The 19894-nt window shown below is 34.3% G+C and overlaps 1 protein-coding gene across 2 annotated transcripts in view; it reads right to left on the reverse strand.

Moving 5' to 3' along the window:
• Positions 1–19894, reverse strand: part of LOC134531623 (CCR4-NOT transcription complex subunit 9) — a 56040-nt gene that overhangs the window by 22141 nt on the left and 14005 nt on the right. For both annotated transcript variants that reach the window (XM_063367381.1, XM_063367382.1), the window contains one exon: positions 1100–1294. In XM_063367381.1, the coding sequence (XP_063223451.1) occupies positions 1100–1294 (195 nt within the window). The remainder of the gene's footprint in view (positions 1–1099; positions 1295–19894) is intronic.

A 19894-nucleotide genomic window follows, 5' to 3' on the forward strand; every position in this document is an offset into this window, starting at 1 on the left:
TAATTAATGCATTTGTCAAAAATACAAAGTTAACATAACAAATTCATAAACTTAAAAAAAAATGCTTATGGCATTTTAAGCTTGAAACAATAATACTTATTTTATTACTACCGTATTTACTCGAATAATCGTCGCCATCGCATAATCGTCGCACCTATTGTTTGAGGTAATGAATTTGGTATTTAAGATTCTCCCCATAATCGTCGCACCCTAATTTATTGACGGCGACTGAGGCGCGAGGCGCGAATGGAACAACCTGCTTTCATGTGGTGTGTGGCGCGATCGGAACAGCCGTAAACACAATGGAACAGCCTGCTTTCACGTGGCGTGTGGTGCTTATCATTGGTCCAACCTTGAGCGGCATGTCCTAATTGGCCGTGTGGGAGGAAGGAATGTGTGTGGAAGATAAGATCCTGTAATGCCATTGTTTTATCTCGTTTGCATTGGAGTGGAAAGTACCGGTAATTGCAGAGTTTGAGAAAGTTCATTTGGTGAAAATATGGGTAAATACAATTCGTATACTGCCGCTTTCAAGTTGCGTGTAATCACATTTGCAGAAGAGCACGGAAATCGGGCCGCAGAAAGAGAATTTTCAGTAAGTGAAAAACTTGTTCGTGACTGGCGAAAACAAAAAGATAATTTGAATAACACGTGATGACAGCGGCGACTAAGATGACGTTGACGTCCTGGCAAATGAATCTGATACATCAGAATCTAGTTTAGACAATGAATAGATAAACTTGGTGATTGTTCAGACTGAATGTGTTTTATAAATGTATTTTGTTTATTGATTTTTTCGCAATGTTGTGTTTATACTATATTTTTATTTTGCCAAACTTCTTGTAACCAAAAGTTGTTTAGTTTATTTTGCGCGTATTGTAAATAAATATTACGTAAAGGTACCATGTACCTAGATATTAACTTCTTTAATTTAGCATTTTCAAGCGATTTACTAAAAAATTTACTTAAAAATTTTTTTTTAAATTTTTCCTCACATAATGGTTGCACATCACTTTTTTTTTCATAAAATTTGGTAAATTGCTGCGACGATTATGTGAGTAAATACGGTAATTGAAAACATGCACTTTTAAACACTCACCAATATCATGGCAACGTGAGAGAATCTGTCGTATGTTTGGCAAATGTAGGATAAGCCACTGTCATCCAAGAGGATCTTCTGCAATATGAAGGTGGCAACTGTCTTGGAAAGCTCAGAACCACTCTCCATTATACGTAGGCACAATGGGATGATCTCTGTGGTCAGCAGAAATGTGATCACTTCCTGCTCGTCTGTCTGCAAACCACCAATCACTCAATAAAACCATTGCTTTTGAACTCTTAGTAGTTAGTACATAACACATCAGCCATCAAGTACAAGTACGTAATTCACTCTGAAAGAAAGCTATTCCTCCCTTCTTCCCCCGAACAATTTTCCAGTTGCGTAGTAATTGGAATGCCAGTCTCAAGTTTCACTTCAGTATACACAAACATGGTTTTATTTTAAACGCCTCACGTGGAGAGATTCATTACAAACACCTCTTATGGAAGAAAATTTCAACCAGATCCGATTCAATGCCAATGCAGAATACAACTTTTTTAAATATCTCAATTTCATTCCTCAATACAGCAAACCTTTCTTAGTACTGTAGCAACCTAGGCTTTTGCCCTCCCAACTTATTTATTCCTTTGTACACAGAATTATTATTTTTTTCTTAGCATGTTTAATACCAGGTAAGGTTTTTTTTTGGTTCAATTTAAATAACAGCTGTTTATTCTTGTAAGAGGTATTTTAAGGTTTGAAATTTGTTTCGATTATCATAGTTTACATTAGTCTCGGTTATTATTATTTATGATAATTTACTTGCTTCAATATTATAAAGCTGCTGAAAGTTATTTTTACCTAATTTTTGCTTGGATATTTAGGTTTTTATGTGCTTTCACATATATTTTAAGTATTGTTTATTAAATCCTTCTATTTGTTACTGTTTGAATACAGAAATTGTTCTAGAAAATTTAGGCTGAAGCAATATTGTTTTATCTATACTAATAAGTAATAATAATACTTTTCTGAGTGAATAGTATGTAGCCTACATTACATGGATTTTGAAAAAAAGGAAACTGCCATTTGCATTGTTCATTTGTTTGTTTTTCTGGTTGTATGTTTGTCTGTCTGTCCCGTCATCCAACAGAAACTATAGAATATATTTGGATGAATTTTTTTTTGTCAGCAAGTTCTTTTTCTAACTTAAAAAGTAAGCTATTAAAAATTCAAAAATTCCACCAGTAAGGGGATAAATAAAGCTTTTAAAAAATTAATAGTATCTCCAAAGCTAGAAAGCATAAGAAAAAATATTGGATACCAGTAAAACTACACATTCTATTTCACAATTCTGCGAGATTCCACCCTATGGAATGTTAAAGGGGTAGGTTTAGTTTTAAGGAGAAAAATGCATACTTCTGAATCAACGAAACTAACACCAAACAACAGAGTTAAGCCGAGGCCACACAGAAAGCTATGCTATGTTTGCGATGTTCATTATATTCGCTGCACCAGGTGGCCAGACAGGAATGTCTAGTTCGTGATGTCAGATAGATGCATGCCGTGAGATCATAGTGATGATTCCGACGATGATAATATTCTGCTGGCTCTCACAGCATGCAAACGTAAAAATAAATGGGTTCATGAATTTAATATGAAAAAGAAAGCATTCAAAAAATTTCATAATTTGATGAAACAGTTGCGTGTGTGGACAAAGCCAAATTTACGGATTATTTCAGAAAAAATTCAACTCTGATAGCATTCTCTTGGAATCAAATCCCAAGCATTGTCCTGTATATCCTACCTTCTATAATTTTCCATAAATTTATTCCATAAACATAGAATTTTAATAATCTTTCGATTAGGTACCTTTCCTGTCGACTTGACTATTTAAAGCACAATACTAAAAGAAATTAAACTTCATAAAAGCAAACACAGAAGGACAACACAATTCAATGCGAAAACAGAATTTTTTGTTTATCTGCGCATGCGCATGTCAGCAGCATTTTAGAAAAATAACACAAAACCAAACACTTGGTGAAATCGCCAAAATATTGAACACAGCTTTGTGTGGCCGTAGATTTATATAATGAATTTTTTCAATTTGTCAAAATTTGACCATCAAAAGGATGAAAATAGGGTAAATTTTTTTAAAATTGTATCTCAAAAACTTATAAAGGCAGACATAAAATATTGGGTAGTAAAAATAAACAAAATAAAAGTACAAGTTATTTTTGAATACTTTTCTGAGAATCCAACTTTAACGTTTATAAAAGGTGTGGTTTCAATTTTACGAGTTAAAATGTATTCTTCTGAATATATAAAGAACCAAGACCGAACAGACACAGCATATAAAGTTACAAATTGTATTTTATTCATTTCTCGTAATTTGACAGTTAAAGGGAGTGAAACTCGGGTAAGTTTTGTTTTATAAAAGCAAAAATTATATATATGAAGGAAATCAAGCAGGAGGCAAGAAACTGAGCATGAACAAGTTATCTTGCATTTCCTTTTTTTTTTTTTTTTTTTTACATGAACCGGAGAAAAGATAGCACAGGAACTCTTTTAAAACAATTGTGTCATCCTTAGATAAAAGTATGCATGCATTCAAGAATTATTCAGTGTGTAAACAGGACAGCGCTTGGATACGAGTGTCTGTACAGACTATTCAAGAAGTACAAATCCGGCCATTCATAACTTGTGATGCGGAAATGTCCGCTGTAACAAATTTCCATTAATAAAGTGTCCATTAATCGAGGAAATACTGTATGTGTATGTACCACTTTATAACCATTGTGCAATATAATATTTTTCTGATACTTAAGTTATGAAAAAAAGTTATGATAATATTTTGTAATTATTAATTTCAACATAAATACTGATTAATTTCAACATAAATACTGACTTGCCATAGCTGATGTTTGTACAACAGCCGATAGTGTAGTCAGACCTGCGCACGCATCTCTTCTCCCCTCATATAGCTAACTGTATGCTACGGCACATCCGTTGTTTACCAAGTTGAATGAAGCAGACTTTGAGGCATCATGCCCGACTTCTAGGGCTGTGCGAATCCTCTATTTTCAGTTCGATTCGATTCCGAGTCGAATCCCTACCAACTATTTGAAATTCGATTCCAATTTCGAATCTTTTCTTTAATTTTTAAAGTTTATTATCATAAGAATTTTCATTAACTTTTCATACTCGTATTACTGAAGGATAACAAATAAGTTGACAGAATATTATTTTATTACATACAATTTCCAGTTGGCAGTTGTAGAAATAATAATTAACTCAAATGTAAAAATTTTTAAAAATGCTATTTGTTACTTCCATTTATACAACATTCACAGATTTACATAGGCTACAGTTTATATCTTATATATAAAATTCTCGTGTCACAGTTTTCGTTGCCATACTCCTCCGAAACGGCTTGACCGATTTTGATGAAATTTTTTGTGCTTATCCGGTATCTATGAGAATCGGCCAACATCTATTTTTCATCCCCCTAAATGTTAGGGGTAGTCCACCCCTAAATTTTTTTTTTATTTCCAGTTTTTGGTAGGAAATCACCATGGCAACGGCTGTTGCTTTGTTGATGCTTCATTCGTCTCTATGGCAACGGCTATTTCATTGTTAGTGCAGTCCTCATCACCGTTGAAATTTTGCAAGTGGTAGTGGGAGGGGGAGGTGTGGTGGTAGTGGGAGGGGGAGGTGTGGTGGTAGTGGGAGGGGGAGGTGTGGTGGTAGTGGGGGGTGGAGGGGGAGGTGTGGTGGTAGTGGGAAGGGGAGGTGTGGCGGGAGTGGGAGGGGGAGGTGTGGTGGTAGTGGGGGGTGGAGGGGGAGGTGTGGTGGTAGTGGGAAGGGGAGGTGTGGCGGGAGTGGGAGGGGGAGGTGTGGCGGTAGTGGGCAGGGGTAGGGGGAGGATGGGAAACCATCGGTGCTATTCGTTTTTTCTTCGGTACATTACAAAGCATTGTATTAAGTTTTTGTCAAAATTAATTAATTTTCATTTTATTTCATTTATTATAACTGTAAATAGGAGATTTGGTCTCATTTCCCCCCCCATAAATACAACCGTGCGAAGCCGGGTCGGGCAGCTAGTACTAAATAAAACACTTTGAGTTAAGATTTATGGTAGGCTATACATAGAAACATTTAAACAAATGATTTTACAAAAATAAACATTATGTAGATCTACATGTTAAAGCTACTTATTCCTTTGACAATAAGCTAAAAATGATAGGCCCTAGGCTTCATGCAAAACCCCTTTCCAATAAAATACCTAGGCTATGTAAAAATGGGTAAGCTTAGTAAACATAAAACACTGTAAATAAAAGCCTGTAAGAGCGATGGTGTTTACAGATTATCATGTAAAAAAGTCAACTTCTCCACGAGTTCAGGCGCAAGACATTCCCTGCGAGAAGTCACAATATTACCGGCTGTAGAAAACATTCGCTCACTTGGCACAGAAGTTGCGGGAATTGACAGCAATCTTTTGGCAACCACCGAAATGTATCTGAACCGGAATTGATTTGCTTTCCACCATGCAAATGGATTAGTGTGTCTGCTGATGACAGGCTCATTGATGTACCTTGAAATGTCATCAAGCACACTCTCATGTGGTAAGGGATCATTCACTGCCACTGACTGTGAAGCTGTATCAAATTTGTTCCACACTGAGAACTGTGAGGATGATGATGGCTGAAGTGTATTTTGTGCCCCTGTTGCTTGTTCCTTATGGATGCCTTCGAAACTTGTGTCAGACTCTATGAACAATTTAAGAGAATGTAGTCCTTTCTTCTTTTCATGGTCGTGTAACAAAATTACTTTATATCTTGGATCAACAATCATTGAAACAACATATTCTTCTCTTAGTCTGTAATCAGGAAATCGCACAAGCATTGCCTTAAGGCTAAGATCCTTAGTTTTGCAGCCTCCAAGAAAATTATTTCTCCCATGAATATCGTAGTGGATAAAAAATACATACTAGACAGAATTGTAAATAAAACTTTGAATTTTGTAAATATGACGATAAATTTTTTTTCAAAAAATGCTTTCTTATTTAATTTTAATTTTGAAATTTTTAAAACTAAATATTAGGTATATATTTAAACGGTACACGGCTGTTACTTTGCACACAACTTAAAGGAGTTACAATGAACAATTCTGTCTATTAATTTTTTTAATACAACATACAGAATTTAAATAATCTGAGTATTAAATACTGTGATTTAACTGTCACTTGCCACTGATGAAAGGAACCAGTTCAACAGTTTGCCGCTAGAGCTCCGATTAGTTCCGAGTTTACTCACTAGATGGCTCTAATATCGCAGGAGTTCAGGCGGGAATATTATCGCTTCGAAACGGTCAAAACACAATACTAGTATCAGCAATAGTAATGAATGAAATGAAAACCGTCTCATGTTGTCGACAATTTCTATAGATATATTTGTCAGCTTTTCAGTGATATAAATTATTATTAATATGCTTCACTTGTGACAAAATTTATTCATAGAGAATTTTTTTATTTAAAATCATCTAACTACAATTACTGAATTGTTTTAGTAGATAGAAATTTATTATAATAGTTGGGCGTCTTAAAAAAAAACTTATTTTGGAAATACTAAAGTGCTAAATATGATTATAATATCTAACCTGTTTCGTTTACGGGCATCTACGTGAACGTCGCACATTACATTTTATTACAACATTATTTCACATACCTATTATCTTAGTGACTTCATTATGTATTTTGATATGACTCTTTACCTTAACACATGAATGAATCCTGCAATCACGGTGTATTACAATAATAGCAAAATGGTTTCATATAATAATATAACTTCCAAAATCAATTTTAATTATTAAATTATTATTTATATTTCTATTCAAGAATCGCACATTCAAGACAAATAAATAATGTTTAAGATTTTATTAGAATATTTAAATTATTGTAAAAAAAAATTATTTCCAAATGACAATGACTTTCTATAAATTTATTTATTATATTTCTTTAGTTATATTTATTTAATTATGTTTCTTTAATTATATTTGTACCTCGACTCTAGCTCTGGTAGAATGGGCTATACCTCTGGGTGTAATGTTACATAAATGAGTTATGATCAAAATATTAATAGTTAGTATTGCAACTTTATAGAGATGTTTAAAAAAAATAGTAACTGAAGGACCAGCCGCCTATGGCAACTTCCTCCCGTAATGATTTAGTTATGTATATAACGATACAAAAATAAGGGCCAATCTCTCGATGCTGTCGTTGAACAATGGTTAACTAAGGGTCGTTTAAAATTACTTTTGATTTTTAACAATGGATTTTTCACTACCCAAGCATTTATTGTATCACTAACCTTGAGCAGTTAAACATTTTCGTTAGTTACACAATTTCAAGGCAGTGGCGATTCTTTTTTTTTTTTCTTCTTCTGGGGTCATGTAAAATTATGTTTGTAAACAAATATTGGCCAGAAAGAATTATATATTTTTCAATTTAACTTCCGCTACATTATTTGCAACTATAAATGATCAAAGAAACATAAGTTCCAAGTGCGCGCACACACGCACGCATATGTATACATGTAATTACTTTTGAACAAGTGAAATAAGGAGTGTTAGAAAATAAACATTCAGGTAATTTTCCAAAATACAATTTTAAAGACCTTTATATTGTGTTCTTACATTTGCAGTTAGATTTATTAAAATAATTTGGCAAATATTACAGTCTAAAAACTTTTTTAAGTATGTCCAGTAATTTTTTTAGGTAATTTTATTTGTGTTACAAGAAACCGAAGACCTTGCTGAAGTGAAATTATTATGTACATAAAATGTGTTTAAATGGGTGTGTTATACTAAGATGAAATTGATATAGAATTATATGAAATAAAATTCTATTGTTTTACCAGCCTTTGAGCTTTCTAGCTTACGTGAAATTGTTATAGTTAAACTTTATTGCCTAAATTTTGAATTGCTCGAATATGCAAAAAGTAATTCACTTGCTCACACACTGGCCTATACAGGGGCGTAGCCGGGAGGGGGGGGGTAGGGGTTAAACCCCCCCCCCCCCCTTAGCACCAAATCTTTAATTTTTTCTTATTCATCACTCAAACAAATTTCATATTAAAATTAATAAAAATTTTACCATTACAATATTTAAAATTAAGTACCGAAAACTGCTAAAATAGCACTATTTTACACCTTAAAATCCTAATTTTCCCGGGGGAGGACCCCGAACCCCCCCCCCCTTTTAATACGGAGGGGGGGGGGGGGGGGGGGAGCATGCTTCTTAACACCCCCATACACAAATCCTGGCTACGCCACTGGGCCTATACAAATTCCAACCCACTACCAAAAGGGCTGGAAACTTGAAATTTGGGTCGCAGCCTCAATGAGGAAATTCAGAAAAGTACCGATTTTTATTTTCTAATTACTAATAAAATAAAATTAAGAAATAGGCACGCATGATTGATGACATTAGCAATAGTAAGTTATTAGCTGATATTGAATACAATTTTTTTCGTGACTACAAACAATAAGGTTCTCTGCTTGGCGAGTGATTAGATTATACTAATGTCAAAAAAATGTTATCGGGAAAAAATAAATGAAGTTATTTTATACCAATGATTCACTACCCATAAAATCAAACTGCAAAGTCTTTGCAACTGGTATCTCACACAAGAAATATAAAACATATTTGTGCTTAATTTTGTATAAAAATAAAACACATATATAATATCGGGAGACAGCCTTGAAAATCGTGCCTATCACCAACATGACCAATCAGACTCATAGTCATATTTACGATGGCAAGACAGCTAGCAAACCAGTTCAGTTTATATGCAGCTTAACTGAAAAATTTATTCAATATTTTCGGGGTAGTTTTACGCTCAAAATTAATACAAAACCAAATCAGCAATCCTTGTATGATCAATTATAATACTACAAAAAATCTTCCATTTCCTTCGAATTGTATTGAGCACTAAAATATTGATTTACTTTTGGCCCAGGTTTTATTTGACGATACTCTGTAGAGTTTCGCTTGTTTGCATTGTTTATTTATCAGGTTTAATTCATGGCCAAATTAATTGAAGTGTAACACAAATTATTTATATATGTGTATCTGGTTAGGAATCAGTATGATGTACTAGAAAAAATATGTCCTATCAGTGTAATGAATGGTTGTACCCTTACAAGCGTGGAATATTTATGAAACATTTTAATTTTACTTCTTTGGTATTTAAAGCCGCAGACTTGTATTTTATTTATTTCATTTAGACCAAAACATGCGTCCGTGTTTTCTACATGGCACGCTCTGTGATATTTTGAATGTTATAGTAATTTTGGCTTTTTAAAATCAGTGATTTATGTGCAGTAGACTAATTTGTAATTTTTTATAATTTCTTTTCACATTTTTAATGATCCATTTGCTAATAGTATATACACTTCTCCATTAATTATAATAAACACATATTCCATTATTGGAATTCTTTCAGAATGGGTATCACAAGACTACAAAAACTATTCTCCTGCATAAGAAAGGTGATAATACCAGTAAAGAAAATTATCGTCAGAGAGCAATTACGTCTTATATCTAGGGACACCTGTATTTCGCGAATACATTTCGTGTCAAGGTATTTTACAAAACACTGTAGATTTTTCTTGTAATTATTGGCTGTGGTCGGTGAAGGCTGTTTTCCCGCACTCGACGGGGCCAATGAGGACGTAGTTACCGTACTGCTGCACGCCCGCAATTCGCCAAACCTCTAAGAAAAAAGCTACAGTTATGTGTGAAATAGCCTGACACGAGATGTATTCGCGAAATACAGGTGTCCTTAATTATATCGAAAAATATTTGAACATTGTATGATAATTTTAAGTATGAAAAGTTCAAAATACTTTCAAATTTTATACATGGTTTTATATCAACTCTAAGCAGTAAAACATATACTGCTTATTTTATACAAAATATATCTATACACGGCAACTGATTATGAACCACTTGAGTTTTTTTATAAAGCATCTAAGCCCTTGACTGTATAAATATATTGTTGGATAAATTAACTAAACTAGGAATACTATAAAATGCACAAAAAAAAGAGTTTGATCTCAATGACATAAAGCATAATCTATCTATTTAGCACAGCTTGAATAATTCATTCCCTATTGTCAAGACTAAAATTTAAAAAAAACCGCGAAAGAAGCAGTATAAAATAACTATCTCATTATCTTTGCGGGTAACTCAAACATCATACAAACAATATGAAATATTATTAAACGTAAGAAAGCATATTTTAAACACTGTAAATAACTTAGATTTTAAATCAAAGGATAATAATCAGTCCGTAAATTTTAGTTTTAACGATGAGTTGGAAACAGAACATCAAACATATATCATAGCTCATAGGTGTTACTGCCAACAGAGAACTATCACAAACAATACAATTCCTTTCTGCGCAACCTGCAAGCTCCGGTAGGTACCTTCTGTATAAAAAATATATATATATGTAAAACTTTTCCGGAAGTCGTACCATGGTAACGACTGAAATATGAAGTCTTACTTCTAAATCTACTTATCTAGAGAACAAATTGTATTACATTATTTTCATAAAATCAACACCTTTATACGAACAGAAGTTTGCTCTTTTATTCATTTTTTTAGTTACGTGATAATTTTTTTGAGTTATAAAGGAATCCAACCTGAACAGTAAAAAAGAAAGGCTTTTAATGAACAAACCAACTAAGTCATTATAGATAACTGTTCAAACCATTTAAGATTCATCCTGTTACATAAATTTTTATATTTATATACATCTAATGTATAAACAAATCTGAAAAAAAGGCAATAAATTCAGATTTACTTCATTATCGAAATAGAATAAAACACAAAATACACTTGCAGAGAACCACCAAATATATTGCGTAAGTGTTTCTGCAATGGAGTTAAACTTTAGAATTGCCTTTATTATTTCAAAAAAATAATTTAAAACTCCAAGCAAATGTAAGAACACGTCTTCTAGATATAATGGAAGATTATAATGCTGTGTCCGAATTCGCCTGAAGAATATACTTGTAGATACTTTGGAAGTGACTTCGCAAGGCTGTCAGAAATGGACGTGAAGTATGCTATGCAATACGCAAGTAAATGAATCTGTGTAATTCTCGCGTACTTCCAGTTGAAAATACGTCTTAATTTGAAAAACATTTGGTCATATTTTATATATCATTTAAATAATTTAAGAGGTCGTAAAATAAATATCATTTATTTTGTATTTTACTGGTATCAATAAATAAATTGACAAAATTAATTTATGGATGTTTAAAACAAAGTTTTAACAAACACATGTACATATTTAGCCTACCGATCGTTACTACAAAACAAAAGTACAATAATAATGTAAGATGCCGTAAATTCACGTGACAGCGATGAAGTGTTAAAAGAAAGGACTAATTTCACATGCGTTTAAAAATAAAATCTAAACATCCTTTTCGGCTGGCTAAACATTGAACATATCCGGATTCGTCAAAGGCAAGTGAAGTACGCAAGGTTGTAAACATGTAACTGCATTACTTTCTGATTAATTTTAATAAAATTATGCATACCTCCAAAAAATGTTCAGTTAAAATTAGTATTGTATTGGTGTTTGTATTAAAATATAATGTATACCGGGTATATTTTTATTGTGTTTTAAGATTTGTTGAATTTTGTACCTCATGTACTTTTGGTGAAAAGGTAATTATGTAGGTATTATTTATTATCAGGGCCCAAAGCATAACTTTATGTTCGTTGGCCGAAAATGAATTCGTAGTTATACTTGTATATCTAAGAAAAATATTTGTATTTTGTATGAATGTAAGTATTTTATTATGTAAATTTTTATTACTTACAAATATTTTGTACTCATAATATCTAGTTTCCATTTGTCTTAAGACATAATCAAATTATACACTCAGCAAAAAATATTTATTGGTTCACAATTTTTCATTGTTACAATATTTTAAAATGTAAATTTGCTATTCAGCAATATCAACTTCTAAAACGTGAGTAAAAATTATCATTAAATTATATCAATGGCATATTTATTGCATTAGTATTCCTTGCTCCTAATCACTTTGGTTGATTACCTTCTGTATAACCTCAGTCAGTGATCGTAATTTATGTACACCTTTTCCCCACTAAGACGATTCAGGTGCAGATTCTGGAGCAGTGTTTTTTTATGTACGGATGTGTCAATAAATCCGTCAGTTTGTGGGTGATGTTGGGGGGGGGGGGGGGGAGGAATTACTACTCTTAAAATATCACTTTATCTGTATGCTTGATAAAATATCCTTTGGTTAGCTCCCTCTTAAATATTCTTATACAACCTATGACGTGTAATTATTATTATTAGTTACAACTGATGTTTATTTCGAGCCTCTTTGACTTCCAGTTAATACATAAAAGACGAACTACCAGTGATGCTTGACGTCACCAGTAGGGATAGCATGAAGGAGCTCCTCATTTCGCCAGACGCGACTGGCATACACAAGTATTTATATTGCAATAATAAATTACTAAATGATAGCTTATTTTTTGCAAATATGATTATGTTTTTTACAAGAAGTACGAATGCCAGGACATTTACTAATAACATCGTTTTTAAACATCACATATAAAAAAAGGAAGTGTAATCAAAAGCCACAAGCTGCAGGTCAGTTAAAAACGCAAACCAAACCTTTTTCTAGCTCTAGCCTCATGTATACATACTTAAAAACATAATACATTGAAAACACTAAAATTAATGCAATAACCTGCAATATTTTGAAGACAGATATTCAGCTAAAAAAAATTCTCCGATAGTATAAAAAGTTCGCCTGTATATATAGTTGCACAGAAAAATACAGTCCTAATGAGATATCAAATATAGCAAATAATACCGCTTTGCAACATAACGTCATGCTATTAGATGGTCAACGTTCAACTGTTTGTGTAATACACATACGCAAATGTGTAAAGAAATAAAATTTGTTGGAGCGCAAAACCTTTGTAGTACACAGTAAAAAATTATTATTTTTTTTACGGGGGCAGGAAAACTACATTATTGGCCAACTTATTTGAATGTAGTGGTTAACTGTGAACGAGCGTTCTTGCAAAAGAAACCAGAGAGGCAAAGGGATTGGAAATCTAATGCTCGCCGAGGCAGAGTACACCCTTCTCCCACCCCCCTCTCCATGACCGGTCGTAAACATGACACCCCGCTGGGCGATAAGAATTCTGAGAACAGCATCCTCTTTCCCACCCCCCTCCAGTTTTCCGCACGTCGCTACATCGTTCAACCGTACTGCTAGTGCGCTCTGTTGAGGACGTAGATAACTACGCGTGTCTTTGCCCGCTCGCGAGAAACTCAGGATCTTAGCCTTAAGCATGTTACGTGCAAAGACAATGCCACTTCCTGCTTCAGCTCGTGAGATGAAAGTTTCTAACAAATCTTTAATGCCATCTATAATGGGGATAACCATAGAAATGGTGGTATACTTTTCCCCACACAAATCATTAGTAGCCTCATAAATAGGTGCTAATACATCCACTACACCTGCAATCAATTTCTATTCAAGAGCATTTACATTATCCATTGAGCACGAAGAAGCAAGCTCAGCTGCAATTACTTCCTTCTGTTCCAAGAGACGTAAAAGCATTGCATATTCACTGTTCCAACGTGTTTCGACGTCTTGAATGAGTTCATGTTGTGGTTTCCCCATTTTTTCTTGAAGTGTGTGTTGCATGCTGGGAAGTTAGCAAGAGGCAGACAATATGGCGGCCTAATAAGTCGTATGTGAGTGACTGAGTTTGTACTAAGTTGTCACAGTGAATAAAGGTTGTGTACGAACACATGATGCATTATTATTCATTAATAAACTACAACAGTGTGTGCAACCGCTGAGTGGCTTGTGAGCTACGCTTGTAATGGCCCACAATGCTGCGTGCTTTCTTGCAAACTGATTCCATGCCTGGAGTTTCTCTTTTGCCATCATTTACAGCTAGTTGCAGGGTGTAAGGGTGTATTATGGTGGTGTGCCATTACTATACAGTATATATTTAAATTTACTATTACATAATTATTATTTATTTATATGATATATACATATATTGAGTTTTATTGCGGGTCTGACTAATATGTAAATAGTAAAGGTGATTGGTATATATTACTGTTTTGGAATGCCCAATACACAAATCATGTACATAATATAAGGAACCAAACACATGTTTTAAATTATATTTTGTAGGTATAATAGCAGGAAGTTATGTGGGGTCCAGCTTTTATCAAAAGTCCAGATCTAATCGAATATTATTGTTTATGATAATTATAAAAAAACAATTTGAACTAGAAATGTTCTCGTATATCAATGTTGCCTCGACTTCAGTTCGGTAGATTCAGATACTCGTAAAGTCTACAAGACTACTGGTTTTAACACAAGTTATGGTAAGGAAAAAAATATTGAATATTGATGATTCTTTCCATAGCATCAATTTCTGTAGCCATCCAATATATTCAGTCAAACCGATATTCGGAAATAGTGAAGATAATCAGCTCACCTCAGTTCTAGTTTTATGCACCTCAATTTACTCATAATAAGCATTATATTCTTCACAAATATCATTGCAATCATTTAATTCCATCTTGATGTCTTAATTCAGTATTACATATTCTGATTGACATGAATCCAAAACCCCTTTTCAACAATTCAAAAATCATACTAGTCAAGCAAATTTTTCTATGGCCTGAGGTCATAGTTACCATCAAGCTTTAAAAAAACAGGAGAAACACTTATAACTAAATATATACTAAATACAATGGTAATATTAAAACAGTTAACATGTGCATTGAGAAAAGAATATGAAATTGCATAGACAACTATGTGAATTAAAGTTAAAATAATAGTCTTTGCAGGCTGTTTGTATTATTGCTGCTATGAAATGGTCCCAAAGCTTTATAACTATGTATCACAATGTCATTGAATTAACTTATTTCAGTCTTTAACACATGTTTACATAGTTTTATACATATAAAATTATTTGTATATTATTTTTGTTTATTCTGAGAGGTCATTACCCGCTCAAGGGTATGACCCAAACAACTGAATGGCACCCAAAAAGTTTTTGACAGTGCAAGTTTAATGTTCTTTGCATTATCAGATAAGACATACACATGTACGCCTTGGGGAATTTTCCATTTGTTTGAAACGTCCAATAATACATCACAAATGGCAGCACCACTGTGTTCCCCAGGAAAAGGAACGTTTACCAATGTGCGATGTACAAGGACAAAGTCGCTAGTCAAGTAATGGCAAGTCAGTGACAAGTAGCTATCGTTACTACGAGATGTCCACATGTCTGTAGTGTATGAAATGGAGCCAACACCATTTTTAAAATCATGTTGCATTTCTTCTGTGACCTTCTTAACTGTATCTTCATACAGTTGTGGAATTACAGTCCGTGAAAAGGTAGTGCGGTCGGGAATCGTGTACTGTGGTTCTACCAAATTCATCATTTCAACGAAACCCCTGTCATTAACCATACTGAATGGCTGAAGATCAATTGCAATCATTCTGCCAATACTTTTTGTGATGGAGACTGCACGGGGGTTGTCAACTGAATATTTAGTAGTTTTTGCAAACAATAATGGTAAAGTTTGTTGAGCCTTTTTTACTACATGTGTCGGTTTTTGCTTTTCCATCTGCATCTGCAAGAATTCTGAATATTGCTTTGTGTGCAACCTTAAATGTTTGGCCATGCTTGATGTGCAACCTGTCGTTATTTTGAGTTCACGCCCACATGTATTACATTTTGATTTTAATTCAGACACTTTTTCAAAATAAGTCCCAACACTGCTACGACTTTTCGATGACGCCAGCTGTACATATGCCAAAGCATCACTGGTGGCGGCAGCGTTACTCATTCTTCAGCACAGTAGGCTACCACAGCAAACAGTAGTTACTTTACTGCACAACCTTCGATGGTGGACAAGTAAGCAAGCCCGAACATGAACGTGTGTGGGAACACATACGCAGATGCTTCAAAGAAAATTATATTAAGATAATTACAACTACCGCTACTTCTAATCACGTTTACAAGTGTGCTGACTTGAGGTTATTAACTCAAGATATGAATTTGATAAATAAACGGTAAACGATATTAACACACAATTACCAACCACATATAAAATGAGCTCCCATAAAAAGTACGGTATTCTATTTATACCAAAAAATATATTAGTTAACTTTTAACATTATTTTTTTAATTTTAATAAAACAATTATTTGTCTGATTATATATTATTTTATTCGTCAGTCGCTTTTCCTGTTAATTGGTGTTAGTGTTCGTGCTTTCATCCTACGAGTAATCCAATCCAACATTAAAAATGGCAGCTCGAAAAAAAATTTGCGTTGCGGCCTTGCGGGATGCTCCTTGCGTTCATTTTATAGTTGTAAAGATTTGATTTGTATTCGAAGCCCTATTACCGGTGATTATGTGCTACGGTAGGCTGCAAATTATACATATTTATACTGTCTTGAATAAATAAAATAGACTTCCGATTACCTGGGGTAATGACTGACGAGGGATCAGTGGATAATCTAAAAACACCGTTAAAGCAAAGTAGGAAAAAACTTATATCTACTATATAAAAATACGGTAACACGTCTCTCAAAGTAACGCCCTAAATAGTTCCAGTAAAACAGGGTGCTAATCAACAGAGCTAATTTTTTATTAATAAGAAAGCATCTATATATTAATCAAAATAATTCGTTTTCCAAATAGCCTATGTACTTAAGTCTGATTGCTATTATTAATGAAGACACTACGCACGTTAAAATTAATTTACAGTATTCATGCGTATCTAAAAACCTTTCAAGTGCATTAAAATAAATGTTGAATAACATTTACAGTATAAAGAACACAAAATTACATTAAAAAATTTACGTACAGCGTTATTTACATTACCGGGCTTGGGCCGTGGGCATAACCCATAACATTTTTTTCCTCATTGTAGGCGCTACCAATATTTCTGAGTTGCAAACATTATTGATATAGAAGTTATATTTCAATAAGAATTTAAAAATTAAAAAACTTAACACTTTTTTAATTAGAAAGGTTATTTAATTTGTTAACGTAATTATCGTTTCTGCTTCTGTACTACATGCGTGACTGCCATGATTTGCCATTGACGCTAGCGCATCCTCGTTTCTGTGAGATAAACTAGTCCCGAAAGCTTCTGAATTTTCTCTGTAGAGCCGTTGCTGTCACGCGGGAAGCGGGATGGCTAACATGTTCTATGATGGCTAGGGCCTGGAAAATTTCGGTGTTTTCAGTATGCAAAAAGCGGTACTTTCAAATTAAAAAATCGGTGGTTTAAAGTCGGTATTTTCGTTATGCAATGGAAATTTTACCGGTATTTTAAATGTTGACTAAATTGTGCAGTTATTGAATATAATAGTTTATATATTTAATAAACAATCCATGTATACTAGGAATAGGCTAATATGCATAATAACAGCCAATTAAATCCAAAACAGTTACACAAAACAGACACGTTGCTATTGATGTTTGCAACTACAAATTTTCTTTTTTTTTTTGGCTGCCAATGCCACATGCTTAGCCGACTTTAGGTGTTTGTCAATGAAATCTTTTCTATCCCATGAAACTTTACAGTTGCAAAATTTGCACATCACTGTGCTATTGTCAGTACAATAAAACCCATGTTTCTGACTGATATGCTCGTATTTAATGGAGTGGAGGAACACGGGGTTGCCACTTGAACAAACCCCAGCGCACAAATGAGAAGAAACTTAGCGTGAACTATACCCCAGATCAATTTTGAGCATCAAAACCATACACGAACACGGCTTATGTAAAAATAAGGTAATTATGCTGAAACACAAGACTTGGGTTAAAGGATACTTTAACCTTGTGTGGATCAAGTAGAAAACATTCGGCTATAAATGAAAGAAATAAGAACAATGCTATCCTGAAATGCTGTGACATGTTTTTGGAGTAGATAATCACAACGACAGACCGACAGGATGCGCTCCCGCCCTTGCCGTCAGCGATGTTTATTTTGACAGCTCAAGCAATTATCTTTTCCAGGTCCCTTCGCAGTGTAAAAAAAAAAAAAAGAGAAAAAAAAACACGCTGACAGTTTCTCACGCAGAAGATTGAAATAAGGGAGGGAATGTGTTGAAATGTTAGTTGGATAAAGAGGGGGGGGGGGGGGGGGGGGGGGGAATTGTTTTTACATGGTTTGTGGCTCTGGGAGGGATGAGCCTTGAAGAATTAGCAGGGGATGGGAGAGGCAAGCGTCGCATCACGTCACGTATGACGTCAAGCCGCCGGGCGGGTAAGATAACATGACAGCTGAGACGGCTTTTCGTGCGATAGTGGAGGCGCCGAGCTCGTCTAGACACTGCCGCGTGGCCAGTCTAGAGGGGTGGTATCTATTTTTAGACGTCTTTTGTATGCCTGGCTGCTTACAGTACAGCTCTCGCCAAGATAAACGTGAACACATAGAGCCCAACAAAGTGTAACAGACTTGTTTTTCAGCCGATTTTACTCAAATTTTCGACTTTCTCTGCTCAAATTTTTCATGTTTTCTCAAAAAACGGTCATATAAACGGAATGGACGCATCAGAGGGGGCTCGCATCGGCGGGATTCTACTGTAATGGTACTTTTCGGGGATATATTCGCAGTGTAATATTGAAATGTTGTGGTTTTTGTGAATGTACTTACTTTTCGCGTTTTCATGCGAAATTCGCGATCGCGAAAAATTCCAGGCCCTAATGATGGCTAATATAAACGTTTGCTGAACACTTGCGCTCCGACGGAAATTATTACTTTATGAAATTATGGAAGATGGATGCAAATAGCTTTTAAGGAAAGAGAATAAAATATTGTTTGTTGAATCTTTACGTGATTAATTCGATACATTACTTATCACTGCGTTGTATTTAATAATGCTACATAACATCTGTTGCCAATACCTATGTCCGCACGGAAAAAAATACTAAAAATAATTTTTGTTTTTATGTTTTGTGGAAGTGAAATATGGCACAGTTAATCCATCAATAGGATAATCCGCACCCGGATAATCGGGAGTATACGGTACGTTAAATTCTTGATGTGTATGTGTGATTATAACCTATACTTATTTCAAGCCTTTTTTTTTGGACTCGAAGCATTTCGAATCCCTTAAAATTAATCGGGGCGAGTTCGGGTATTCATGGAACTGAACCGAAATCGAAATTTTCGGGTACCCGCACACCCCTACCGACTTAATTTTTTGCCTGTGGCGATTTTGTGCTAACTGAAATTTAAAGACGTGATATTCAAGATTAAGGCAGTAAAATTAACATTGCGGTAAATGAATTTGCGCAATTTGAAGACAGGCAAGTGAGGGATTGGTGTACACACATGTCAGCTATTGATAATCTTTGAAAATAGCTACATATTTGGAGACAAAATATTTATTATTAACGCTAACATTCTAACATTGCTTGTTTGTGAAATTTTTCTCATAAACAGATGCCACTTACAAATCTTGGGCAGTTTTTAAATGGTGCATGGCCTTCTGAGGTTCTGTAGGTTATCAGGAGAACCTGGTGGTTCCGATTAGGATGCGCCTAGTATGATATCAAAACAGTGAAATGCACTTCCTACTTCAACAAGTGTGCCAATTCCATAAATGAATGATTGAATAAATGTACGCTCTTGGAGCTTAATGTTGCATAAGCATCATGATCACTAGAGGCAATGAGATGAGAACACGATATTGACAGAAGGAAAAAACAAATACCGGCTCACACCGCAGGTGGAACCCA

The sequence above is a fragment of the Bacillus rossius genome, chromosome 5, assembly GCF_032445375.1.
Source record: "Bacillus rossius redtenbacheri isolate Brsri chromosome 5, Brsri_v3, whole genome shotgun sequence".
Lineage (NCBI taxonomy): Eukaryota > Metazoa > Arthropoda > Insecta > Phasmatodea > Bacillidae > Bacillus > Bacillus rossius.